The sequence below is a fragment of the Pipistrellus kuhlii genome, unplaced genomic scaffold (genome assembly GCF_014108245.1).
Source record: "Pipistrellus kuhlii isolate mPipKuh1 unplaced genomic scaffold, mPipKuh1.p scaffold_m20_p_23, whole genome shotgun sequence".
Taxonomy (NCBI): domain Eukaryota; kingdom Metazoa; phylum Chordata; class Mammalia; order Chiroptera; family Vespertilionidae; genus Pipistrellus; species Pipistrellus kuhlii.
The window spans coordinates 11,624,619-11,652,078 of NW_023425522.1; the positions used below are offsets into that span (position 1 = coordinate 11,624,619).

At 49.2% G+C, this 27,460-nt stretch overlaps 2 protein-coding genes across 4 annotated transcripts; both read left to right on the plus strand.

Annotated features, from left to right (window-relative positions):
* Positions 1-26,044, plus strand: XAF1 (XIAP associated factor 1). Of its 3 annotated transcripts, XM_036452363.2 has the most exons (9): positions 1-247; positions 2,476-2,611; positions 3,394-3,450; positions 3,806-4,001; positions 5,155-5,240; positions 10,065-10,394; positions 14,939-15,011; positions 15,159-15,162; positions 26,033-26,044. In XM_036452363.2, exons 1-7 carry the CDS (start codon positions 216-218, stop codon positions 14,993-14,995), a joined length of 894 nt encoding a protein of 297 aa, XP_036308256.1. In that variant the 5' UTR covers positions 1-215; the 3' UTR covers positions 14,996-15,011; positions 15,159-15,162; positions 26,033-26,044. The 3 variants fall into 3 exon arrangements, with proteins under 3 accessions (XP_036308256.1, XP_036308257.1, XP_036308255.1); XM_036452364.2 differs by lacking the exon at positions 26,033-26,044 and having other exon boundaries at positions 1-233; positions 15,159-15,418; XM_036452362.2 differs by lacking the exon at positions 26,033-26,044 and having other exon boundaries at positions 3-247; positions 15,159-15,418.
* Positions 20,459-23,728, plus strand: FBXO39 (F-box protein 39). Its single transcript, XM_036452359.2, has 3 exons — positions 20,459-21,583; positions 22,999-23,175; positions 23,439-23,728. Exons 1-3 carry the CDS (start codon positions 20,558-20,560, stop codon positions 23,565-23,567), a joined length of 1,332 nt encoding a protein of 443 aa, XP_036308252.1. The 5' UTR covers positions 20,459-20,557; the 3' UTR covers positions 23,568-23,728.
* Positions 26,045-27,460: the final 1,416 nt, after the last annotated feature.

The following is a 27,460-nucleotide window of genomic DNA, read 5'->3' on the forward strand; positions in this document are numbered from 1 at the left end:
GTGAGGGCACAGGTGGGGGAGGCGTCAGGGGCAGGCTGGGCTGGCCGGTTGCAGAGAGGGGTGGCCGGGGAGTGTCCAGCCACAGGAACCTTGGGCAGCCCGGCTGAGATTTCTGAAAACCCCTCCCCCCGGAGCTGTGGGCGGGGCTGTGGGAACACTTTCAGTTTTGTTTCTGCAAGAAACGAAACTCAGCAGGAAGACTCCGAGACTAGAGCATGGAGGGAGCCTTTCAGGTGTGCGGGAACTGGTAAGGAGCTGTGTCCAGCGGTCACCCGAGCCTGCCCAGGGAGCCGGCGGGCAGAATGGGTGTTTCTGGAATGAGGAGACAAGGAAGGGGTCTCAGTTGCAGGAAGGACTGGGAGAACAGTTGCTGGGCCTTCCTCTGCAGGAGAGACATGGCTTGCTGTGTTGAACTTGAAGCTGCTCCCAGGGAGGGAGGGCAGGTGCGGGGTGGCCCCCGGGGAAGGAAGGCTTACCCCTTCCTCAGCAGCTCTCTGGGGTAACGGGGTGAGGAAGTGGCCAGCACCACCTTACAGCACTGGGCCACACTCGCCCTCCATCCCTCCAGACAGTCCAGACTTTCTGGGACCGTCCCAGAGCCGAATAGCCAGGCTAGTTGTCCCTGATGCGCTACTCCTGATTTGGGGTTCTGATCATATGGTCTGCACACCAGTCTGAGACCATGTTCCCCTCCCCTTGAGAAGGAGCAGTCTGAGACCAGTCTGAGAGCAGTCTGAGAGCAGTCTGAGAGCAGTCTGAGACACGCCCCCCTCCCCTTGAGAAGGAGCCTGAGCAGAGTGCAGACCCGCACCTCTGACTCAGGAAGGGCTCACTCTCCAAGCGGCCCACCTGTAGCAGGAACCAGCAGGGAACCTTCCCAGAGAGCTTTGCTCCTGCCAGACCCTCCTGGCACTTGGGTGTCTGAACCTGCTCAGGAGGAGGAGCTGAGGGAACAGGGCAGGGAAATCAGAGGGGGAGGGACCAGGCCAGGCAGAGGGGGGAGAGGGACCAGGCCAGGCAGAGGGGGGAGAAGGACGTTGAGGCAGCCTTGGTGCCATCTCTCTGGGCGGTGCAGAGCCCAGAGCTTGTGCATACCAAGGGAGGGAGTCCCTCCCACAGGCAGGGACTTGGGGCTACTACTCTGACCGGCATTTGGGCCTTTTGGGACATGGGCACTGAGTCTCCTTCCTCCCAAGCTCCACAGCAAGGGCTGGTGGACGTGAAAGGAGGCACTCCAGGTCCATGGGAGGCTTGCGAAACCCCCTGCCCAGGAACGGGGAGGCCCAGAAGCTGAGAGGGTTTGCGCAGTGAGCCTGCAGGCAGGGGACAGGTGGACGCCTCCGGCTCGCCGGGTCATGGCGATTCTGAAAGCTGCCATTGCCCTTGCAGCAAGCATGGGGGTGCCAGGGCTGGGCTCCCAACTGCTGTGGGCCAGGCAGGGGAACGCTTGAAAACAAGACAAAAATCTCTGAAAGAAGGTGGCACTTACTACTCCATTTTTTAAAAACAGCTTTCCAGAGATATAATCAACATACACGGTGTTTATGGTACATGCGTGAAGTGCACTGCTTCATGCGTTTGACACGTGTGTATGCCCATGAAATCATCACCACAGGAAACCTATGAGCATACCCAAGACTTCCCTGGGCCCCTCGGCAATCTCTCCCACCTGCTCCTTTCCACCACCCTCGCTGGCCCCGGGCGGTAGAAGAGCCTGTAGCGCATCCTTTATGTTATGCCCAGATTTCATGATCCCCAAAGACCACCAGGGAGCCAAGTCCGATGCAAAAGCAAAAGAGTCTTTTTATTCCAGGCTAGCCCAAGCTCACTCCCCACAGACCGACGCAGCAGCCAGGTGGAGAAAGAGGGCTGGTTTCTCTAGAACACATGTGTCAAACACAAGGCCCGCGGGCCAAATTCGTCCCGCCAGGCCTTGCAATGTGGCCCGCACTGCGCTGTCATCACTGCACTTCGCTGTGTTTCCATCACAATGACAGTTTATGACTGTTCAGTAAACCATTCGGCCCGAGATTTAGGCTGGATTTTAGATTTTGGCCCCTTCTCTGATTGAGTTCGACACCCCTACTCTAGAACAAAGGCTTTATAGGGGTGGTGAGGTCACTGATTTGGCTGACTCCAATTGGTTGGGTGAGGGCTAAGGTCCAGTTACACAATGACATGGTTATACAAAATGAAAGATGTAGCACAAGATGGAGTCAGGAGTTGGCCCCGCCCTGCCCCACAGTAGAAATTGGAGTCAGGAGTTAACCCCGTCCTGCCCTCTCACTTTACACTTTACGGTTTTGCGATGTTCTGATTTGGGACCAGCGTGGGGCCACGGGGACAGTGACGTCACCTTCATATGTTCAGCGTTGGAGGCCTGGACATTCCTTCACCCGGCGGCCCTGGGTGGGGAGCAGGGCTCCATGCTTTATCCCCGCCATCGGCCTGACGTCCTCCCCCTTCATCCGGCAGCAAAAGACGGGTGGCCTCTGCCCACTTTGCCCTCCACGAGGCGCACTGCCTGGTGTTCCTGGCCCAGTGCCCCGAGTGTCAGGAGCCCGTCCCCCAGGCGAAGATGGATGAGCACCGCGAGAGCGGGCACCAGCAGGTGAGGCGGCCCCGGGAGGGACACAGCTGGGAGCCGCGCGGCGAGGCTGACCCAGACCCTTTGCTGCGGCCGCGGGCCTGGCTGCCGAGGGCCAGTCGCCGGCCCTGCGTGCCTCAGGCCCCGTGAAGTGGACACTCCGCCATCTCCTGGGAAACTGAGACTACCCTGCTGTTCCCGTGCCCCACCCCCCCTTTCCCTACAGGCTTATGGTGTAGCCCAGGGGAAGGGATCTCCGTTGTAGGAAAGACTGGGTGTTCTTTTTTTTTTTTTTAATTAATTTCTTTATTGATTAAGGTATCACATATTTGTCCTCAACCCCCCATTCCAATCCCCCACACACACACACTCATGCACTCACCCCCCTATTGTCCTTGACCACTGGTTAGGCTCATATGTGTGTCCTTTGGTTGATCTCTCCCTTTTATCCCCACCCTCCCTTCTGGGTGTTCTTTTGAGATTGTGAAGAGGAGAAGCTGGAGAGGAAGGCTCTAGAAGGCAGTGAGGGCCAAGGCTGGCTTTTCTTTCCTGCTCTTTCATGTCACTCCTTCCTGGGGCCCCTCCTCTGTCTGTCTGAGATCCTCAGGCTCAGGCATCCCTTTCAACTCAAAGTATCCCCCCACCCCCACCCCGCAAACACTTCTTGAGCAGGGGCTGTGCCCCCCCCCCCCCGGGACTGAGGCAAGCACACCCATCCGGCCTGAGGGCTCACCGAGCCCCGCCTGGTGGGAGGCAGAGGTGGGGGAAGCCAGCGGGTGCTGGGACCGGTGTCTCTCTCTGTGCAGGTCGGGTGCGCCATGTGCCAGCAGATCATGGGGAAGCAAGAGCTGGCATTTCACGAGGTGAGAATCAAGTGTCATCCATCCTTCACTGGAGCGGCCACCCTGGGAGGAGAGGGGGGAGGAGGGGCCGGTGGTGGACTCTCCCCTGATCTCTCTCCTCCCCCCGGGAGGCTTGGGAAGCAGTGGGGAATCTGTGCAGCAGGGGGACACGCAGCCTCCGGTCCCCCGATGCTCGTCAGAGGGCTTGCTGTGGTCCGTGGCCCAGGAGGGCTCAACATCTCCAAAGGGGTCCCACTCTGGCCCATCTCGTCGGCTTTCTTACTTGCTCAGGCCCCTCCGGAAATCGGCCCGTGTCCCCAGCTGGGCTCAGCCACTCCAGGCCAGTGACCTTGCCATCCTGCCCGCCTCCCCGCAGACCAGGGAGTGCCAGGAGCGCCCCGTCGTGTGCGAGTTCTGCAGGGCAGCCGTGCGCCTCAGCAAGCTGGACATCCACGAGCACCACTGCGGCCGCCGCACAGAGCTGTGCCCGGACTGCGACCAGCCCATCGTGCTCCGCGCGCTGGCCCAGCACAGGGAGGCCTGCGGGAGTGGGCAGGCCCAGCGCCAGACAGGTGAGCTGGGCGGGAGCCTCTTGGACAGGTGCGAGGCATGTGGGCATTCAACAGGACAGGTGCCGTGGGAGGATGGCAGCTGTGCAGGTCTCAGGTCCATCTGGCTATTCTGGTTCTAGACCACGTACCATAGAGGTAACCTCCTCGTGTGTGTGCTGAGCTCTTCGAACGGCCGGCCCAGGGAGACCTACAGACAGGGGGGGGGGGGGGTTTGGGGGCCACCAGAAGGATGCAGAGGCAATGGGGCCCGGCAAAATGGGAGCCTGCCCTGAAAGTCCCCTGGCATGATCCTAGCCCAGCAGAGATCGCCTGCCTCCTCCTACAGATGGCAAACCCATGCCCAGAATGAATCAGGAGCTTGCTAGAGGCAGAGGTGACACTGGACACACGCGTTTTCTGGCATCAAGCCTGGAGCTTTTCCCACCAGCAGCAGTGGGCAGAAGGGCGTTAGCTGGAGCCCATGGCCTTGGGGCTGTCTGTGACTTTCTTGTACCATTTCGTGGTCTCTGCACCCAGTCGCCCCTTTGTGAGTTGTGTTAGCAGAGGGCGCAGCTATCAGTGTGACAGATAGGATGTTGACTTCACCGGTTGTCTTGGTAACATGTGGCCTGAGCCTAAAATGCCTGTCCAGTGCATCTCTCCCGGTAAACAAGCTACTCAAGGTGACAATGGCAAAGGAAAGCCCGGGATGCTTGTACAAATTCAGGGGCATTCCCTTCATTCCAGCTGCACTTTCAAACCACCACACAGCTCCATCAGCACCGCGCAACGGCAGCCAGACCACGCAACACGATCCACAGAGATCTGTACGACACCAGTCTAAGCCCAGAGCTCAGAAACTGGTGCAATGAAAGAGCAGTCAGGCAGGACGGGGTTGGCATCTGCGCAAATGGCGCCCTCATCTCTTTAGAAACCAGGAGAATGTCTCTTCATCAGGGTCACGGGCCGCGCTGATCGCACCACTGCGGCCATAAAGAAGGTGATGGGGATGGCTCGGCCAAGGGTTGCCTGTGGGGCAACTGGCCGTGCAGGGTAGGTGGACGGGCCCGGACGGCTCATACTTGTGGCCACAGGCCATGTACGCACTTGTGGAACAGCTGGGCTAGCCGTTGTCCAGAGCCATCATTTGTGGTGCTGTTTCTGTGTTTATTAGGGAAGAAGATTTCAGCTCCCGAAAGCACTATCTGCTGTCATTATTGCAACCAGATGATCCCAGGAAATAAGTATTTACACCATATGGTGAGTAGCAATTAGTCGTTTTCCAATGGTGACCGTAGCTTGTCTGTTTTCCAAAAGGATAGTATTCTGGGTCCAATTTTACATAAGATATGAGAGGACCTCATTCATTTCTGGTTTTGCTCAAAAAAGGGATGTTGTAAATTACTTTGGGCTAATTTAGCATATGTAACCCATCTCCAAGTGTGCCAACTCCCAAGGAGCCTCCCTGACCAGTCCAGCTACCTGGTCACCTCTGAGCATCTTCAACCTCAGGGCCTGGACATGCCCTCACTGGGACCTGCTTTGTAACTGTCTGTCCCTTGAAAGAGTCTTGTCTATCAGACTGGGAGCTCCTTCACAAAAGTGAACAACTTTCTCCATCTTCCCACCATGAAGCTGATCTGAGGGCTGGGTACCAAAGGGGGACTTTGTAGAGGTGTGGTGATGTGATTCATTGATTGATTGATTGATTGGATGGTTGATTGGCTTTGCCTGGGAACATTCACAGATTCTTCCCTCTAAGCACTGTGGGTACATTGGTGGTGTCAAGTCATTCCCCTTTTCTGCAGGATAGAGCATTCTCTCTCTCTGGAGAAACTTACCTATGTTTCTCTCTGAGAAACGCATCTCCTTTTCCTTGAGCAGAAAAATGTTAATCCTCTCTTAACCCTTTAATTCAGAGATCTATGACTATCAGAATGGAAAAAACCCTAGGATGATCTAGATCTTTTTGCTTATTGTTGTAAAATACATATAAAACGTATCATTAGCAACACTTAGTACATCCCCAATGTTGTGAAACCATCGCCTCTATCTAGTTCTAGAGCATTCGCACCACCCCCACAAAAGGAACCCTTTACCCATAAAGCAGTCACTCCCTACTCCTTCCTGTTTATAGTCTCTAGAAACCACTAATCTGCTCTCTGTCTCTATGGATTCATATAATATGTAGTCTTATGTGATCGGCGTCTTTCTGTCAGCATAATGTTTCCAAGGTGTTACAGCATGTGTCAGTTACTTCGTCCTCTTGTGGTCTCCACGATCACACTACAGTTTGTTTATCCGTTCATCTATTGATAGACATTTGGGTCATTGCCACCTTTCAGCTCCTTGCTATGTGAAGTGTGGTCCATTGCCCACCTATAGCAGCATCCCCCCGGGAGCTTGTGAGAAGTGCCAAATCTCTGGGCCTCCCCCTAGAAATGACAGCTCAGAGTCTGCTATTTCACAAGATCACCAGCATTTCAAGTTTAAGCAGCATTGCCCCTGCCAAGTGATCCTCAGCCTTAGCTGCACGTGGAAATCTCCTGTGCTTTTGTTTTCCTGAACATGGATGCTTATTCAGTTACCTAAGTGGTCCGTGTCATGTGTTTGACGCAGAAGATACTTGGGGAGTACAAAAACAAGGGTGAAGCTGATTACTTCCCTCCAACATGTCCGGACTGGCAACCTAGGAGCCCATGCACTCACTCTCAAACGTGGAACTGGCTTTGTGGTCAGAAACTCTGGGTGGTAGTGCTGCTCTGCCACTGACTGGTTGTGTAATTTCCCTGAGCCTCTCTCTTCTTTTGAGGGAAATGGGGATAATGGTTCGTCTACTTCTTTATGAGAAGAAAACATCCATGACCACTCACCACCACACATACGTTCATGCCAGCCTCCACACGTGCACACTCTGCTTTTCCACCTGTTAACCATAGAGGAGCTTTCTACGTTCCTATCTAATGCTGGCTGGTGTACTGCACCCCATTCTTCCCCATACAAGATCATTGTCCCACTGCTCCAGCAACTGTCCCCTCTCTCTCCTGCAACAGGGAGAGGTGAAATGAGCTGCCCAATTAGGTAGCAACAGAGTCTCAGACTGTTCACTCCAGTATGTTCATCAGGAGGCTTTATGGTTCTCAGTCTTTCACTTTATATTAACACCAGAGATCCAGTGCACAAAATTCATGCATAGGTAGGGTCCCTAGGCCTGGGATCAGCTGCTGGCAGGGACCTGCCTTCCAGTTGCTGGCCAGGGCCTCCCTTCCCCAGCTGGCAGCTGCCGGCTGGATCCTTCCTTCATTCTGCACTGCCCCCTGGTAGTCAGCACACATCATAGTGAGCCATCGGTCTCCCAGTCAAACTCCCCTGGGGACAATTTGCATATTAGGCTTTTATATATATAGATGATCCAAAAACAGAAAAGCAAAAAATACTTGATCTCATTTCCTGTTAGCTACCATCTTCTTTATTTGTTTCCTTTTATAGCAAAACGTTTGAACAAGTTGTCTCTACTCATTGACTTCCTTTCTTTTGCCCATTTTTATACCCACTCCAACCTGGCTTCTGTACCTCCCCAAAAAGAACCTTCCCTTATCAAAATCAATGACCTTCACATAGTGAAATCCAATGGTCCATCCTCAGTCCTTTATGAGGAGAACACTGTTCATCACTCCCTCTTCTTCAATTCGCTTCAATTCACCTCTTTCTGGAAAATAATAAGATCCTATGGGGAGGGAAAAAAAACAATAGGCAAATTTAAATGAGAAGTAGAACTAGAAACGAAAAATAGTTTTTAATGATATTACAAAAGTTTTCAAACAAATATGAAAGTAGGGAAGTAATATAATAAACCCCTGGGCACTCATCACACAGGTATACCAACAATCAAAAGTTTTCAACATTGTTTCATCTGTCCCTTTTCTTTTATTTTTCAAAAGTGTTTTAAAATAAACCCAAGATAGCCTATCATTTCATCCGTCATCCTTTAATGTACATCTTAAAAATAGTCATTTTCTTACTTAACAACAATGCCTTCATCATTCTCAACAATATTAAAATAATTCTTTTCTACCTTTTTTTTTTTTTTTTTTTTTTTTTTTTGCCATGGGCGATGCTTATTCCTTACTGCTGCTGCTGCTGCTTTTTCTTCTCTTGCCTTCTATTGGGTTGAGCAAATGTTCTTTCTTCTCTTCTACTGATTTGGCAATTTTGCATTCTATTTCTATCATTTGCTAGATACCCATAAATTTTAATATGAATACCTGGCTTAAAGTTTAAAATTAGTCATATTCTCTAGCCTTCTAAAAAAACAATATATGGATTTGAGAACTTGTTGACTATAATGTTCTACTCTCACCTGATGCTGCCAGAATAATTTAGTTCCACCTTGTTTTCATACTACCCCTCTCTAGTCATTCTTATTAGTGTTCTATGTAATTCATGCCTGTTTGGACATACTCACATATTTACCTTTTGCTTTGCTCACATTCTTTGAATACCAAGCTTTTCTTCTGGGGAAGAGTTCTCTCTTCCTGGACTACACTTCTCAATAGTTCTTTCAGCAAAAACTGTGAGTAGGAAATCTTTACTTACCTGAAAATGTACTTCTTTTTTTTTGCATTCTTGGATGGTAGTTTAGCTGGATATTAATTGTTATTTCCTCTTAGCATTTTGAAGATCATTCCAACCATCTTTCAACCTCTTTGATTGTTGTTGATAATCTTTCCATGTCATTGTCTGCCTTCCATGGAATTGTCATTCTTTTGTAGATATTTTTTCCTTTGGTCAATTTCAAGATCTCTTCACCTTTTGAACTTCTGAGATTTCACTGCAATGTATCTAAAAGAGGATCTATTCTTACTCATACCGCTCAGAACAATGTGCTCAAATGTGGGTTTTTTCCTCTCTTCCCCAGGATTTCCACTACCTGAATCTAAATATGTATCTCTCTAATCAGTTGAGAAAAAGTCTAAGCTCTAATTTCTTTGGATCCCCAATATTCCCTAACTCTCCCATGTTCTCCCCACTCTTCCTGTGGAACATAACAGATGTATATTAAGCCTTCTCATTCTAGCTGCTTGTCTCCTAAACTTTTCACATTTTCTATTTATCATGCCTATATTCTGGGGGATTTCTTCAAATCTATCTACTCTGCTGTTTTTTGCCTATCCATTGAGTTCAATGTCTGTATTTTTCATTTCTAGTTCTATTTATTTCTCATTTAAATTTGCCTGCTCTTTTTTCATAGGATCTTATTATTTTCTCTTGTTCTATTTATTTTTAATTCATTTATTTTACAGTCTGCATCCCATAGTTTTATTACCTGAACTTCTTGGAGACTAATCCTGGTTTTGCTTGGGTTTGACTCTTGCTTAGGTAGATTGCTTCCTTCTGTGTCTGTAAGCCTTACTTGTGAGTGTCTGTGTAGTGATTCTACCTGTGAGAATCCTGTACGATGACGCTTGAAGTTATATACCCTCCAGAGAACTTTTGTTATTGCTCTTGCCATACATTCCAACTTGTAGGTTAATTCTTCTGCATGGGTGTTCTCACAGTATGACACTAATGTAATCAGAGCCCCAAACACAAAGATGGCCTAGACCTGTGGTTCTGAATTGCCCGGAGCATCAGTTTTCCTTTCCCTCACTCAAACTCCAGCTCAAGGTAGACAAGCTTCCTTGCAACTTTTCTTATCCGATTAATTGATTGATTTGTTTGTTTGTTTATTTATTTTGCCACCATAGTTTAGCCTTTGAGGTTCTGGACTGTCTTCTGGGAAAGGGGAGTCTTACTTTCAATTCCCCACCTTGTGTGGATGGGAATTTTCTCTCATCCAAGATTGACCCCACATCTCCCAAAGTGTCAGTCCAAGTGCTTCACGGGTGAGGTTTTCGTCCTGGGCACTGAGCTTTCTCCCTTTCTTACAGAGTCAGCTATAACTTAAGAGAATGCTTGCTGTGTTTTATCCAGCCTTTCTAACTGTTTCCTGGTGGAAAGTTTCCAGGTTATCTAGTCTACTGTACTGTTCAGCCATTAAAGCCAAAGTCATTTTAAAATTTGATCTCTTACTCACAATTGCAGGATAAATGCCATGCCACCTCAGAGTCTGCAAAATATTTTCCAGTTGAAGAGACGAGAAGTTCTCCTCCGTCCCTCTCAAGTCAGGCTGCTGAAGATCAAACTTCCGCCGCAGTGAAAGATGTTCGCCCAAAGACGAAAAATATAAACAGAGTTCCTCTTCCTTCTGAAAATTCAACAAAGAAAGCAGCGAGTGGCACAAACAAAACCCCGGATCTGTCTCTGAGGCCCGAGCACAAGCCCCCGGTCGTGGACGACCCAGCCTATGATGTTCTGCACAGATGTCCTCAGTGTGATATCCTCCTTCCCCTGCCGACCCTCAACCGACATCAGGTACCAGCCCCTGTCCTCTCCTTACCTGGTTGTACACCATCTGGACAGGGTTTAGAGAAACCCAGGAGCTGCGGGATGTGTGTAGACCCTGCCACTGGAAAGGCCCTTCTCTGTCTCCTCCTCTGGGTGCCCAAGTCCACTCTCTCCTGGCACTTCCCACCGGGTTTATTTGCATGGAAGACAGAGCCAGCTCTTTCATCTCCATGTCCTCAGTTTCTGGCCCAGGGGCTGACTGCACCAAATGCTTAAACTGTTGAGTAAGTGAGTGAAACAGAGGGCCTCCAGTCCAGCTCTCTCCTGTGTTAGGTAAGGCAACGGAGATTAGAGCCTCGTTCAAGATCCTAAACCAGTTGGTATCTTGCCTCCAGCAGATAGGATTTGCATCCTCGGTATCCCGAGTTTTACCTCCAAATGATTTTCTAGTAATAGTAAGAATCAGCATTCGAGGTAGTTAACCATATGTGCCAGTTACAAGGCAGAGTTCTTTCCACGCGGTCAGTCTTCGTTACACATCATAGGCAGGTATGTTGTTTGTATTTTACAAATTAGGAAACCAGGCTGAGTTATAATTTCCCAGGATTATACAGTTAGAGAGTGGCAGGATCCAGCCTGGGATCCGTGTGTATTGAGTTCCGAAGCTTACACTCTTAAGCTCCAGACTGGATGCTTCACTTAAGAAAACAAAAAACAAAAAAAACTTTAATTGTTTGTTTTTAAAAATACATGCTATCCAAATACCATACAAAGATAAAGCAGAGAAAGCTAATCCTTCCACTCCCCTCCCCCATCCCCTCTTCCCAGTCCCACGCCCTGAGATACCAACACCAGCAGCCTGGCTCACACAAACCTGAACAAACGTATATGGGATTTGAATTCTTTCTTTTCCCTGGATATTACCTTCTGGTACTTATCACACCACCACTTGCCTTTTTCAGTTAATAGGATCTATCCTCCTTACAAAAAGTTAGACTTAAATCTCTATTTTCTAACTTCTTTAAGCATCTATATATGCACATGAGCATAGCATTTTACAAAGACGGGTGAATTTCATGCTTGCTGAAGTGTTATTAGTGCCACAGTCTCTCTTTTTGAAAATTTAAAATTACAGTTTACATTCAGTGTTATTTTGGATTATCTTCAGATGTACAGCATAGCGGATAGGCATATTCTTTACAAAGTGGTGCCTCCAATATTCCTAGTACCCACCTAGCACCATACATAGTTATTACAATAGTATCGGCGGTATTTCCTATGCTGTGTGATACATTCCTGGGACTGTTTTGTGATCACCAATTTGCGCTTCTTAATCTCTGCCCCTTTTTGACCCAGCCCTCAAAAGCTCCTCCCTTCTGGCAGCCGTCAGTCTGATCTCTGCATCTATGAGTCTGTTTCTGTTTTGTTTTTCCATTTATTTTGCTCTTGAGATGCCACACTACAAGTGATATCATGTGCTATTTGTCTTTCTCTGTTTGACTTCTTTCACTTGGCATACTACCCCCTTGGTCCTTGCATGCAGATCCAACTGGTAAGATTTCCTTCCTTCTTATGGAAGAGTAGTATTCTATTGCATATGGAACACGGCATCATCATTTTTTTATTCACTTGTCAATTGATGGGCACTTGGATTGCTTCCATCTTGGCTATTGTAAATAACTCTTCAGAGAAGAGAACATAGGGGTGCATATACTCTTTTGAATTAGTGTTTGGGGTTTCTTCAGAGGTATATCCAGAAGTAAAATTGCTGGGTCCTAAGGCAGATCCATTTTTTTTAATGTTTTTTTTAAATATATTTTTATTGATTTCAGAGAGGAGAAGAGAAGGAGAGATAGAAACATCAATGATGAGAATCATTAATTGGCTGCCTCCTGCATGCCCCCTACTGGCTGGGGATCAAGCCTGCAACTCGGGTACGTGCCCTTGACCAGAATCGAACCTGGGACCCTTCAGTCCACAGGCCAACACTCTAGCCACTGAGCCAAACCAGCTAAGGCCAGATCCATTTTTTTATTTTTCCAGGAATCTCTGCACTGTTTTCCATAGTGGCTGCACCAACAGTGCAGGAAGGTTGTCTTTCCTCTACATCCTCACCAACACTTGTTATTTATTGATTTATTGATGATAGCCATTCTGACAGGTGACATGGTATCTCACTGTGGTTTTAATTTGCATTTCTCTGATGATTAATGATGTTGAGCATCTTTTCATATGTTTATTAGCCATCTGTATGTTCTCTTTGTAGAAGTGTTTATTCAGGTCCTTTGCCCATTTTTTTTATTGGATGGTTTTTTTGTGTGTTGTTTTGTGTGTTGTTGTTTTTTATGTTGAGTGGTATGTTGTTTGTATATTAACCCCTTATCAGATGTATCATTGGCAAATATCTTCTCCCATTCCGTAGACTGTCTTGTTGGTGGTTTCCTTTACTGTGCAAAAGCTTTTTAGTTTGATGTAGTCCCACTTGTTTATTTTTTTTGTTTGTTTTTCTTGCCCAAGGAAATATGTCGGGGGCGGGGGAGGGGGGAGAGAGAAACATTGCTAAGAGAAATCTCACAGATTTTATTACCTATGTTTTCTTTTAGGAGTTTTATGGTTTCAAGTCTTACACTTAAGTATTTAATTCTTTACTTTTGGTTTTTCTTAATACGGCGTTAAGAAGGTGGTTTCTTTTCTTTCTTTCTTCTTTTCGCATTTAATTGTCATTTTCCCAACCCATTTATTGAATAGACTGTCTTTATCCCATTTTACGTTCTTGCCTCCTTGGTCATAGATTAGTTGACTTTAAAGGCATGGGTTCCTTTCTGGGCACTCTATTCTGTTCATTGATCTGTGTATCTGTTTTTATGTCAATGCCATGCTGTTTTGATTACCTTAGTATAATTTGCTATTAGATAGCATGATACCTCTGGCTTTGTTCTTCTTTATCAAGATTGTTGTTGCTATTTGGGGTCTTTTGTGGTTCCATAAAATTTTGGATTATTTGTTCTATCAATAGTTTTGTAAAAACCGCCATTGGTATTTTGATAGGAATTGCATTGAATCTATAGATTGCTTTGGGTAGTATGGACATTTTAATTCTTCCTATCCATGAGCATGGCATATGCTTCCATTTATTTGTATCTTCTTTAATTTCTTTCTTCAGCATCTTATAATTTTCTGAGTACAAGTCTTTTATCTGCTTGGTTAATTTTATTCCTAGGTATTTTATTTTTTTTATGTAATTGTAAATAGGATTGTTTTCTTAGTTTCTCTTTCTGATAGTTCATTAGCCTATGTAATAAAACCCTAATATACCAATTGACCAGAAGGCAGAATGACCAGTCGCTATGACGTGCACTGACCACCAGGGGGCAGACGCTCAACACAGGAACTCCCCCTGTGGTCAGTGCGCTCTCACAGGGAGAGCACTACTCAGCCAGAAGCCAGGCTCATAGCTGGCAAGCTCAGAGGCAGGGGCAGGAGCTTCTCCCACCTTTGCTACAGGCTGGCAGTAAGGAGCGAGGATCCCGGACTGCGAGAGGGATGTCCAACTGAGGTTTAGGCTTGCTTCCTTCAGGGGTCCCGGACTGCAAGGGGGCACAGGCTGGGCTGAGGGACCCCCACCCCAGTGCACAAAATTTTGTGCACGGGGCCTCTAGTTGGTATATAAAAATTCAACCAATTTCTGGATATTTATTTTGTATCCTGCTACTTTACTGAATTCATTGTTCAGTTGTAGCAATTTTTGGGTGGAATCCTTAGGGTTTTCTTCATACAGTATCATGTCATCTGTAAATGATGGTTTTACTTCTTCCTTTCCAATTTGTATATCGTTTATTTCTTCTTATCTGATTTCTGTGGCTAGGACTTCCTGTACTATGTCGAACAGAAGTGGTAAAAGTGGACATCCCTGTTTTGTTCCTGATCTTAAGGGAAACGCTTTTAGTTTCTCCTGCCTTAGCTGTGCATTTGTTATGTATGACCTTTATTATGTTGAGGTGGTGCCGCATTCTCTTAGTTCCCACAGTTTGTTGTTTTCTTCCATACATTCCTTCATCCTTATATAATAGGGTTATAATAGGGTGGCCAAATTTAGCAAATAAAAATATATTACTTGAGACAAAAATAATTACAAGGTAACAGCATGGGTCATAACCACATACAAACATACACATTTGGAGTCCGATTATATGTATTTCATTGCAACTTAATGTTATGATTTAGCAACACCCAAAGACATTCCTCCCTCCAAGTCAATATGTGGCTTTTTTTTTTTTTAATGGTTGCATAAGAGTCCCTTGTGTAGGTATTCTTCAATCTGTCCATCCACCCCACTGATGATGATAGGCATTTAGTAAACATTGACCCAACCCAACACCACACACACACACACACACACACACACACACACTAGGCCCTTCCTAGTTCACTGGGCCCCATGCCGTTTCTCTGTCATCCGTAGCTCAGGGTTTGTGCTCTGAGAACTAGGGAGAGCAGTACCCAGGGGTACCCCAGGAAGTAGTACCCCCAACTTTAAACACGTCCAACTTTTTTTATATCCATTTCTGTAGGAGAAATGCTGGTGGTTAGCTTCGTGGAGAGAAAAACAAGGCAGAAGCTCCAGCTAGATGTGGGAAGGAAAAGGTACTGCTGATGTAGAAGACACGCTGGTCTCCCTGCTGACTCTCCGTGGTAGCCTCTCCTTGGGAAGGGAGGAGGGTTATATCCCTCGGGGGTTTTTCCTGGGGAAGAAAGGGTTTGGATTGTAACTGTTTCCCTCTTTTTGGACAGAGATGTAGGTTTGCCCAAGAGGTATGGAAAAACCAGGAGAGAAAAAAAGCCTCCAGCTCTTCAGCCTGAGAATTCTGACCAAGCATCTGGGCCCCACGGCCCGGACAGGTCGGGGGACCCCAGCTTTGTCCACTTAAAATTCCCACCAGCAATTGGAGTGACCATCATCATTTCCCCACATTCTCTGGCCAGCGTGTGGTATTACCGTCATCATTTTTTTCTAATTTTAACTATTCTAATAAGTACGTAGTCGTATCTTACTGTGATTTCAAATTGCATTTACCATAACAATGTTGAATATCTTTTCATTTGCTAATTTGCCATCTGAAATGTCTATTCGTGTCCTCTGCTCATTTTCTAAATGGACTGTTTCCTTTACCGTTGAGTTCTGAGATATGTGCATATTCCCTGAAGAATAAAAACACCCTCAGAGGGAAGGCAGGGGAGGGGAGAGGGGTAAGAGATCAACCAAAAGACTTGCATGCATACATAGAAACACAACCAATGGGCACAGACAGTAGGGAAGTGAGGGCCTGTGCCTGGAAGCAGGAGAGAGCTGGGAGAGTTAAAGGGGGAGACGTGTAATGTTTGCAACAATAAAGAAAAATAATAATAATAATAATAATAATAATAATGATAATAATAATAATAATAATAATAATAATAAAAACACCCTCCCTGTAAGCTTCTCGTTCACCTTTCTTTGGATTCTCACTGGCTTCCCAAGAGAGGGCAGCGGTGGGCAGCAGGGCCAGACGGGGCCCAGGAAAGAGGAGGGCCAGGGCCAGAAAGAAAGAAAGGGGGGAGGGAGAGAGAAGGGAGCCTGGGCTGTAGGCAGAGCTGCCTGAGGGCCCTGGTGTGGGTGTTCTCCAGCCCGTCCATCCGCAGCCTTGGAGAAGACAGGCCTCGAGTTAGCATTGCCCCAGCCCCCCACAGGCCCCCGAGCCCCCCACAGGCCCCCGGCTCACTGGAGCCCAAAGGGTGCCTGTGAAGGCTGTCTGTGGAGGGGGCTGGGAAAAGCCTGGAGATGCCCTTCTGCCTGGCCTTTGGGGTGACGCTGGGCACCAGCCCCGGCCTGGAAGGGAAGGGCAGGGACAGGGGGTGGGTTAGGTGCTCCCTGTCCTCCCTCCGCCCCCCTCCCCCCGCTGGGAAGGGGGCACTTCTCGAACTTTGGGTGGGTCAGGGTTGCTTCGGGGTTTCCTTTGGGAGTCCCATGGGGGGAGGGGGGGGGCGGTAGTGGAAAACATTGCAGATCACCTGGGGGTGGACTCTGACGAAGAGGTGCCTAAGCTGGGTCTCTCTGGACCTGGCAGGACGCTGGGGCTGGGGCTGGGGCTGGGGCTGGGTCAGGACAGGAAGGGCCGTGGACTGCGCCCCGAGTTCGGGGTTAGAACCTATCATTCCATGTCCAGAGGCGGGAGGGCAGGGGTCCTCCGGCCTCGTCGCCCCTCCCCGTGGTGCCCTCCCGATCGTGGGCGCAAGGACTGTGCGGGCCGCGCTGGGTGGCCCAGGCCTCCCTGGGGCTGCGCCCTGCGCCCCGCAGGGATGAGCAGAGCCCGCAGCGGGCGCGTCACAAAGGCGCCCCCGCTGGGCATTCAGCCTCCGCTGGGCGAGGCGCGGCCGGAGGTGGCGGCGGCGTTGGCTTCTGAGGAGCAGCAGGCGCGCGGTCCCTGCAGCCCAGCGGGGCGCAGCCTGAGCAGGGCGAGCCGGTCCCAGGTGGGTGCGGGCGCCCAGGTCCGCGGGAGGGAGGGGCTGCCGGCCTCCTCCTGGAACCTCTCTCAGGGGTGTCGGCGATCTGACTTCCTTAGGTTTCCTTCCCAGGTGGGCAGCTCTGAGATCAAGTGGATTGGACCTAGAATAGCGAGTCCCTTAGGATGGTGGGTTCAAATCCACCCCTTCCTACTCCATCTCCCTGGGAGACTCTCCTAACCTCCTGACACCTCTGTGTTCCCATCTGTAAAGTGGGCTTGTTCACACCTTCCACCCAGGAATGCTGTACAAGTGCCCTGGCACCAGCTTCCTGAGGGCAGCAGGCACGTGTGCCAGCATTTACTTTGTGCTATACCCTGTTCCGGTGCTTTCCATAGATCAGCTTATGTAACCCTTCCGCAGGGGGGAGGAGCATGCCCCCTGCCTTTCCTTCCGCCTTTGGGCAAGGAACGAGGAGTAGGTTAAATAAGTAATAGGTCATTTCTGCTGTTTTCATACGTGGAGACGGAGGCACACAGACATGAATTAGCCTGAGGTCACACACAGCCATGGTCAGAGCCGGGATCCAAATCTTGGGAAGCTACAGGCTTCTCCCTGGTGAGGCGGGGCGTCCCAGGGATTACACACGACTCTTGGAAACTATTAGCAACAACTTTCCCAGCCGCCGCACCTGTTCTTCCAAAGTCACCTGCGACGATTCTCCTGACAAGGGGCTCTGCTGGGGCAAAGCCTTCGAGTTGGCTGAGCTTTCCTTGGCACTTTCCTCCGAGCGGAGTGCTGCGGAGGCCCCGAGCCTAGGGCAGTCTGTGTGCTGGAGGGGTGGCCCTATTTTTTCATTTGTTAAATGTTGAAGTACCGACTCAAACGAAGAACGAGTCCGCCCCTGGCCTAAGGGCTGTATGGGCCCATGGGAGGGAAAGGCTCGGCGCAGATCCCAGGAAGGGATGGACGGTGGGCGGAGGGGGAAGAGAGCAAGCAGGGACTCTGGGAACCCACTGGAGCCCTGTGTCCTGGGTGGGGACAGACTTCTGCCAAGCCCCCCTCCCCTCCCTCATGGGAGTCTCTCTGGATCTGGAGGTGGGAGGGCCGGCTGGTGTCAGGGTCCCCCCGACTTGTTTCATAGGCCATGATGGGGTGATGAGGACAAAGTGGGGGAGAAGATCCCCAATAAAGTCCTCCTCAGGAGCTCACTGAACGACACTCAATGCCAGTGGGGTGCTGGTGGGAGCTGAGGAGGCTGGCACTCGTCTAGGCAAAGTGGATAGGAGGCAGGCGGGGGCACCCACCATGGACAGCTTCCGTTCAGATGATGGACATAAGCAGAGGGACATGAATGTGTTACAGAAAATTGAAGAAGAACAGTGCAGTACCAGAGAGATGGAGTTACATTTATTACATGTGGGTCCAGAGGCAAATGTCTCTCAAATTCTGGCCCCCAGCATGCAGGAATTCTCCCTATTTATATGATTTTACCTTCTTTGTCTCCCAAATATGGAGTGTTTCTGGCCCCCCTTTGCAAGTTTTTTTTTTTTTTTTAATATTTTTTATTGATTTTTTACAGAGAGGAAGGGAGAGAGATAGAGAGCTAGAAACGTTGTAGAAAGAAAAACATCGACCAACTGCCTCTTGCACACACCCTACCGGGGATGTGCCCGCAACCAATGTACATGCCCTTGACTGGAATCGAACCTGGGACCTTTCAGTCCACAGACCGACGTTCTACCACTGGGCCAAACCGGTTTCGGCCCTTTGCAAGTTCTTAAAGAGCCAGTCTGTACTTGGGGCCTTGAGATCTCAACCAGAGGCCTGGCCCTGGCACCAGCACTGATAACCTTGTCTGGGGAAAGTTTAATTTACAGAAGCCAAATAGCAGGGTTAAAATTTCAAACAGCAGTTTTTATACAAGATGGATGCTTCAAATGAGGCCTACAAATATTGTACACTAGAGGCCTGATGCACACAATTTGTGCAAGAGTAGGCCTCCTTCGCCCGGCTGCCAGCACCAGCTTCCCTCTGGCACCTGGGACCTGGGCTTCATCCAGAAACTCGTCCAGAAGGACATCCAGAAGGATATCTGGTCTAATTAACATATTATAATTTTATTATTATAGATACTTTTGGGGAGGCAAGCACACACAAAAAGATGCACATCAAATACACTGGAGAAGTTACCTGCAGTAGGGGGGCGATGCAGTGGGACAAAAGGAACGAATGAATAAATAAAACCTTGGGCAGACAAAGGTCCTGCATTGAGAAATAGGATTAGCTTGTCCTTCGGGCCTGCCCCCTGCGGAGGTAGGAAGAATCTGTAGGAGAAAGAGAAAGCCCAGCTCTGGTCGGGCCCTGTTTCTAACTTGTTCTTGACCTCACGAAGCCCCTTCCCCTCTCTGGGTCTCAGCTCTCATCCCTTTCAGCTCTGAGTGTGAATGAACTGCTGTCACCCATAGTTTTATGGAGCAGGAGGGCTGGAAGTTTCAAGAATTGGGGATTCGGGAGGGTTCAAGAACATGAGGGTACTTTCAGGCAGGAGAAGCACTGAAAGCAAAAAGTCAAGCTCTCTCAGCATGTGGCTGTAGAAGTTGGGGGGCTCATGTTTCAGGAGGGCCTTACCAGCTCTCCCCCCTGCGCCTCCCTGGCCTGGCGGGGGGTGCCACCTGCAACCCAACAGCCAAGTCAGGACTTCCCATCCTCCCCACATCTGTGTTCCCCAGTTCCCAAACCGTGTCCTCCAAAGAGCCCATCCCATTCCCGTTATCATGCCACACTCGTCCCAGGTTTGGGCCTGGACTCTGCTCCAGACCATCCTTCATCCACTCCCAAGTGTCCTTCCTGTACCCCCACACTGACCACACCACTTCCAGATGTGTGACCCTTTGACCTTCCCTGGCCCCCTGTGACCTCATGGAGGTTCTCCACCCTTGTTCTGCTGCTACACCTTCTGAATATAACACGGCCATCAACCGTATAGCTCAGCCCAGTGATTCTCATCCAGAGAAGGGGCCCGGCCACATCAGGATTCCAAAGTCCCAGGAGAGGGGACCGGGGGGACCCTGGCCTCTGGGACACAGCCTTTATCACATCACCCAGAGCCCCTTAATCCAGCCCCTCCCTCTACTCCAGCTCTAGTTCCCTCACTCCCTTCCCCTTACAAGTGAAGATCCATGGTGGTTCCCTGAATGTGAACACATGAACACTCACAGTGTGGTGGGGTGTGCTCCTTGTTCCCTTTACCCGGAAACCTTCAGCTCTTCCACCACTACCCCTAGGCCAACCTGGTCAGCCTTGCAAATCCCACTCACCCTGCAGAACCCAGCTCAGACCTCAAGCCTGCTCTACTTCCTGCTCACCCAGCCAGGCAGAGTCAGTCACCCTCTGCTTGTGCCACCCTGCACCATGAATACATCTGAACCTTCTCGGTGCTCCCGTGCTGCTGTAACTGCATGCTGGTTTGTGTCCCTGATAGACCCCTAAAGGGCTGTGGCTCCTGTGATGTGGACTATAGGGTGACTTTATCTGTGTCAAGGGGGCCATGGTGCAAATTCATTCAATTGGGTTTAATTTCTGTTTGGCAGGTAACAGGTAATGGCTCGTCCTTTTTACTCCCCACAGAAAACGAGTGATTGCTTTCCTTTGCTCAAATTTGGAAGCCCTGCCTACCACACAGCTGCACTGGACATCCCAGTTCCCTGATGGATGAAGAAAGCCAACTGATCCAGCCCCAAGACCAGAGCTGCTGGGCCACCCTGCCCGATGTGTGCCTGCATCGTGTTTTCTGGTGGCTGGGAGACAGGGACAGGTCCAGGGCGGCCCTTGTCTGCAGGAAATGGAACCAGATGATGTATTCGGCTGACCTCTGGCGATACAGGACCATCACGTTCAGTGGGAGACCTTCCAGGGTACACGCCTCTGAATTCCAGTCAGCTCTTTGGTATGTTAAGAAATTTGGTCGTTATCTGGAGCACCTGGAGATCAAATTCCTGAATCCTTACAACGCTGTCTTGACCAAGAAGTTCCAGGTCACCATGCGAGGCCTGCTTTCAAGTCTGGGCAAGAGTAACAACCGTCTGAAGTCTCTCTCCATCCAGCACCTGGAGCTGGAACGCCTGGTCTGGAGGAACAGCATCCGGAGCTCGTTCATCAAAAGCTTGAGCTTCTTCTTAAAGAAGATGGGCAAACACCTGGATTACCTCAACCTGAAAGGGGCCAGGCTGACTGTGGAGCAAGGCTGCCATGTTCTCAACTCCCTGAGCTACCTGAGGAATGAGAGTATGGCCTCAGAACTCAACATCGAGGACTTCTTCAGCCACCACCTCGCTGTCTACAGCAGCCCCCAGTTCAACAAGACCATGGCCACATTCCAAAACCTGGCGTCCCTGACCCTGAACTACAACTGCATCTCCGACGAGCTACTCGAGAACTTGTGTGAGAACAATGCCAGCACCCTCTGGACCATCAACATCAAATGCCACATCCATGACCCCCATGGCCAGGTCATCTGGGGCATGTCCTGGGCCAAGCTGGCCAGGCAGGCTGTCAACCTGAAGGTGAACTTCTTCTTCGAGCGGGTCATGAAGTACGATCGCTTGTCCCGGATCCTCTTGCAGGAGATCCCCGTCAGGAGCATCAGTCTGAGAAGCTGCTATTTCAGTGACCCGGACTGGACCATGCGGCCCACTCTGCTGGACCTGCTGCCCACCTTCCGGCACACTCTGCAGGTAGGTATAACCCGAGGGTGGGGAGGCGTCCAGGAGTGACTGCACCCAGGTTACTGGCTTCCCCATCGGAAAGGCTACTGACGCCTGCTCTGGGCTGGGCTCACTCACACTCCGTCACCCTTAAACTGAGGCTCTGGGCAATGCGACAAGGCTAAGCCTCCTGGCCCCGTAAAGTCACAGCAGACCACAGAAGGGGCTGCTCACTTCCTGCACATGGAACGCAAGGAACGTTTTGGTTGAATGTCAACCAAGCAAAACCCCTGTGTCCCCAGCTCAAAGATGGGAGGCCTGATCAAAAAGGTGCACCCAGGTGGCTCCGTTGGTTGGGGCTTCATCCCACACACCAAAAGGTTGGGACTTTGATTCCCAGGCAGGGCACATCACAAGTGCAGGTCCAGTCCCCAGTCAGGGCACATATGGCAGGCAACCAATCAATGTTTCTCTCTCTTGGGGGGAAAAAAAAAGATGAGTTTAGAAAAACATCCTCGGGTGAGGATTAAAACAGATGTTTATAAGAAGGTGCATCTACAGGAGAGTAGCAGGTCTGCAGCCCCTTCCTCTCTTCCCATAGGGCCCGAGGAGGCAGGAAACAGTGTGACTTCAAACCAAACAGAAAGCCAAATTTGACCCAAGCCACTGAAGGGCTCAGCGGGGTGGGCTGTTCTGTAATCTGGCAGCTCCCCGTCTATAAAATCAGGATTATGTCGTCCCTCCGAAGGCCCTCACTCACAGAAGGTTGTGACGATCGGCATGAATAGGTATAAAACCCACTGCTAACGGTGAGGGTCTACGGAGTGCTAATAGCTCATCTGAGACTCACATCGCCCTCACCTGGGCAGGCAGCAGACTTATTATTCTCTGTGCTTCTGAAGAACTTGAGGTTTGGTGGCCCGTCCACAGTCACCTGGCCCACCCACCAGGACCTTGGTCTCTGGACTCCAAATACATGGCCACCAAGCTCCAAGTTTTACAAATTTGGAAGAGGCCACCTTCATCTCCAGACCTCTTCCTCCGTGATCTTCATGTATGTCCAGGGCATCTATTTTATATATATATATATATATATATGATATATTTCCCCCCCACAGAGAGGAAGGGAGAGGGATAGAAAGCTAGAAACATCAATGAGAGAGATACATCGACCAGCTGCCTCCTGCACACCCCCCACTGGGGATGTGCCCGCAACCAAGGTACATACCCTTGACCGGAATCAAACCTGGGACCTTTCAGTCCGCAGACTGATGCTCTATCCACTGAGCCAAACCGGTTTCAGCTGTCCAGGGATCTTATTGAAAGCCCTCGAGCCGCCACCTCGGCTATCAGGCCAGAGGTCAGGTCCTGGAAATGTCAGGAATGACCCAGCCAGTCCCGGCATCTTTGCCCAGGTACGTCTCCCCCTTTGGTGCTTTTTCCAGAAACTAACCTTTGAGTTCAACAACAACCACGAGTCACTCGACAAGGAGCTGCACCTCCTCATCTTATCCTGCAGAAAGCTGTTTTACTTCAAAATCTGGGCTTTCCTTGATGTGAAGTTTGTGGAGCGGATCCTCAAGAGTCAGGAAGAAGGACAGTGTGCCCTGCGCACACTCAAGGTAAGAGCCCCCCGGGGAGGAACGGGCATCCGGGCCCCATGGGGCAGGCGTCCAGCCTGGGTCCAACATGGCAGCCTTGCTCCACAGGATCCCTCCGAAACAAGGCAGGAGTAGGGGCAGTCAGACCACCTGAGTTCATTTCCATTAACAGTTTCACCCAAGGGACCCTGGTTTGGGTTCTTCCTGATTCTGCCCACAATTGGTGCATGGACATCATTCAGATTGTTTTCAGTGCCCACGGATGTGTTTCTCTGTTGGCACAGGTGAGAATTTATACTAACAGATACGAGACAAATGAAGAGGACAGGACGCTGCGGGAAATTTACCGGAAGTACAGAAAGCTGATCGACTCAGAGCTTAACTATTTTGTCATCGCCTACGCCATGATGTAATGGCGCTCTCCAGAGGAAGACAGTGGGGAGCACTCGGAAGTTGAAAACCTGGTTCTCTCACAGAAGGACACTTGGGGTGTCTCCTCCCCCGACCCCTTTTTCTTCTCTTTCTCCTTTTTGCCAGTTCCGCACCAACACAAACACCCCAGAAAAGAAGGGGCTGCTGGTAATAGGAAGGCCCCAGGTGACTTTAAAAGTGCTATATTTGCCAACTATCCTGGGGTGGTTTCTTATTTTGTCATTTGATTTTGATGTTCGCTCAGCCAGGAGCTAAAAGCTCAGAGCAGTTTCTTACCCGGGCTGCTGCTAACCTGTGCGCTTGAAAAAGTGTAGCTAGCAGGGAGCAAATAGAAGCGTATCGTCTACCCACTGACAGTATCAGTTCAGAAATGCTTTCTGTCCTGGCTGGCCTTCATGTCAGAGCCTCCTGACACTGACCTTGGCCAGGTCTGATCCCGGATGAATGGAAGTCCATCAGCAGGCCCTCCACTGAAGCAGGGAATGCCCCACTTTTAGAAGGAGCCCCCGAGAGCTGGAACGCCCTCCTACAGAAGGAATCCCGCCCCCGGTTTATCAGTATTGGAGATTAATAATGCCAGCACCTCCTTTTCTTATCTTTTTTTTTAAACCCTTTTTTGTTGTTGTTGTTGTTTTTGTTTTCTTTTGTTTTTTGGTGTGTGTTTTTTTTAATATATTTTATTGATTTTTTTACAGAGAGGAAGGGAGATTTCTTGATTTTTTTTTTTACAGAGAGAGATAGTTAGAAACATCGATAAGAGAAAAACATGGATCGGCTGCCTCCTGCACACCCTCTACTGGGGATGTGCCCGAAACCAAAGAACATGCCCTTGACCACCGGAATCGAACCCGGGACCTGTCAGTCTGCAGGCTGATGCTCTATCCACTGAGCCAAACCGGTTTCGGCTCTTATCTTTCTTAAAATATTTTTTTTATTGATTTCAGAGAGGAAGGGAAAGGGAGGAAGACAGAAAACATCAGTGATAAGAAAGAATCATGGATGGGCTGCCCCCCGCATGCCCTACAACACGGGCACATGCCCTGACTAGGAATCAAATGTGACCTCCGGGTTCATAGGATGATGCTCAACCACTGAGCAACACCAGCCAGGCTGGCACCCCCTTTTCTTGTGTCACCTCCATTCTCCCATCCAGATAGCATGGTGCCCAGCACTCAGGAGTGGGGCAGAACTGGAGGTGGCCATTATTCTCGTATTTACAAAGAGTTTGTAATGTTGTGGGGAAATGTTCCCAAAGTGATGTTAAGTGAAAAAAGGCAGGACCCAAAGCTGTATACGTAGTGTGATATCAATCATATACAACACATAAGGGTTTGAGGTTTTTTGAAAGCACAGGAGAAACACAACAAAGGTGTTAGCAGTTATATCTGGGTGTTAGAATGAGGAGTGGTTTTAATTTTCTTCTTTGTGTCTCTCCTTAGTTCTCAAATTTCCTACAATAACCACATGTTATTTTTTAGAATCAGGAGACAATCCGGTGTGTTTTAAATAGGGAGTCATCCATTCCTGAGCCCATGCCACTGGGATGTATGGCTTTTGGTCTTTTGGGGATTTTTGTGCAGACAGTTGCACATAGGGTTTTTTTTTCAATAGATATAAATAAAACCTCAGAGTACTTTTGATGAGTGTCTCAGTTCAGATTTTGTCTCCTCTTTTGTATGCTGTGCCCATATTCCTGCTCAGACTCTTAGGCCTTGTGTGGATCCATTTCAGCTTTCAAACACGTCCACATTCACGGTCTCATCTGATGTCCCTGTGGCACTTCTGGGTGGACACCGTTCCTGTTCGCTGCACTCTGGCGAAGGAAAGAGGGTCCTGCTGTGGGGAGCTCTCAGGTCTGACGGGAGAAGATGCTCGAAAGTGTCATAGCTGAAACCAGGGGCCTTCTGGGAGCCACCTGGTTCCATGGGGACCAGAGAGGAGGCAGCTTGATGTGAGAGGGAGTTTCAGCTGGCATGCAGACCCCCTGGGAGAGGGGCTGATTGATTGGTGCAATGATTTATTCAGAGTGTGGACCAGTTCTGGTTCGCTTCATCTGCAAGCACAGACTCCAAGCGTAGAGGATCTTTTATGGGAAACACGTTCATTAAAATGTTATTTATGTTAACACGTTTGCATAAGAGTCTCCATTTGTTTCACAGTTTTGCAAAACTCTTTCACGTCTGGCTTAATGGTAGACAGCCGGGCTCTCGCGGCTGCTTCTGCATCTGCTGCAATGTCACACAGACCACGCAGCTCCGGAGAGAATGCGAGGGGGAGAGGCACAGCATAGCATGTCTTGGTGTGAAAATAGTTTTGATCCCTTGGATTCCTGGAAAAAGGCCTCAGGGACCCTCAGCAATTGCCCTGACTACACAGGCATTCCAGCTCCCAGAGGAATGGAAACAATATCAAGACCCACAAAGTAGCCAAAACCGGTTTGGCTCAGCGGTAGAGCGTCAGTCTGCGGACTGAAAGGGCCCAGGTTCGATTCCGGTCAAGGGCATGTACATTGGTGTGGGCACATCCTCGGTAGGGGGTGTGCAAGAGGCAGCTGGTTGATGCTTCTCTCTCATCGTCGTTTCTAGCTCTCTAGCTCTCTCCCTTTCTCTTTGTAAAAAAATAAATTAAATATTTAAAAATAATAATAATAAATAAAAAGACCCACAGAGTGCTCGTGGGACGACACAGGGCACAAAAGTTTTCCAAACCCACAGACTTTTAAATGTGTCCACTGCTTAAATGGCCACATCCAGAGGCCCAGTAGCAGATGGAGACAGCCCAGACTTGTGACCTGGACAGCTTTTTGTCCTTGCCTGTCCTCCTTCCCCAGCACCGAGCAGGAAAGGGTGCCACTGTCTCCCCATGCCCACTGAGGGTCCGCAGAGAGTACCCAGCATGGGAGAACTGCAGCATGTCCACATCTGTGTATGAGCTGGAAATGCAGTCTGCCTCCCTGGTGCCTCCTCTCCACTGTTGATAAAACTAATGGAGCCCTGGCGACTGAATTTCCAAGTGTAAAAGGAAAGCAGGGCAGTGATCAAACTAAGGTATAAACCATTGCTCACGGGTGTGTATTTACCCCCTTATACACATTACCCAGACAGCTAGTCCAGAGAGGGGCCACGGAAATTATTTTTCTTTAATCCTCAGCCAAGGGCATGTTTATTGATTTGAGGGAGGATGAGCAGGAGGAGGAGGAGGAGAAGGAGGAGGAGGAGGAGGAGGAGGAGCAGAGGAGAGAGAGAGAGAGATCGTAGGTTGCCTCCCGTACATGCCCCAATGGGGAATATACTACACAACCTAAGTATGTGCCCTGACTGGGAATCGAACCCCCAAACTTTTGTTGTATGGGGTCAACACTCCAATCCACTGAGGCACCCAGCCAGAGCCTACAGAAATTCTTATTTGCAATTTGAAGCCACAGAATTTTATCAGTTCATTGGCTAAATATCACAGATGGTGAAAATGTTGCATGGTTTCCCTGGGTGGTGCTTAGAAAATTAATTCCTATTCCTCTACATTTGCAAAATTGCAGACTAAAAAAATCTAGACACCTACACACCCACATAGAAAATCTAAATGCTCAAGTGGAATGTAAGTCCCTTGAGCATCCATTTTTCCTGTATTCCATCTCCCCGAGCCTAGAACTGAGCCAGGTACAGAGGAGGCACTCAGTGTAGGTTAAATGATTTCAAATTAGATCTTGTTGAGGTGTGATTCCACCTGTGAACAATTATTTACAGTGAACAATTATTTCAAAGTAATATGTGTTTTGTTTTGACCCATCATACTGTCGTAGACAAATATGTTTTCTCTTTAAGCAGTTCAGCAAGAGCACATCTATGATACTAATAAAGCTGAGTTAATTTAGTCA

Excerpts from the sequence above, each read along its gene's own strand:
- XAF1 (XM_036452363.2), top strand. The coding sequence starts at position 216 with ATGGAGGGAGCCTTTCAGGTGTGCGGGAACTG. Across the intron at positions 248-2,475 it reads TTTCAGGTGTGCGGGAACTG|CAAAAGACGGGTGGCCTCTG; the intron begins GTAAGGAGCTGT and ends TTCATCCGGCAG. Across the intron at positions 3,451-3,805 it reads AAGAGCTGGCATTTCACGAG|ACCAGGGAGTGCCAGGAGCG; the intron begins GTGAGAATCAAG and ends GCCTCCCCGCAG.
- FBXO39 (XM_036452359.2), top strand. The coding sequence starts at position 20,558 with ATGGATGAAGAAAGCCAACTGATCCAGCCCCAAGACCAGAGCTGCTGG. Across the intron at positions 21,584-22,998 it reads CCTTCCGGCACACTCTGCAG|AAACTAACCTTTGAGTTCAA; the intron begins GTAGGTATAACC and ends TGCTTTTTCCAG. Across the intron at positions 23,176-23,438 it reads GTGCCCTGCGCACACTCAAG|GTGAGAATTTATACTAACAG; the intron begins GTAAGAGCCCCC and ends CTGTTGGCACAG.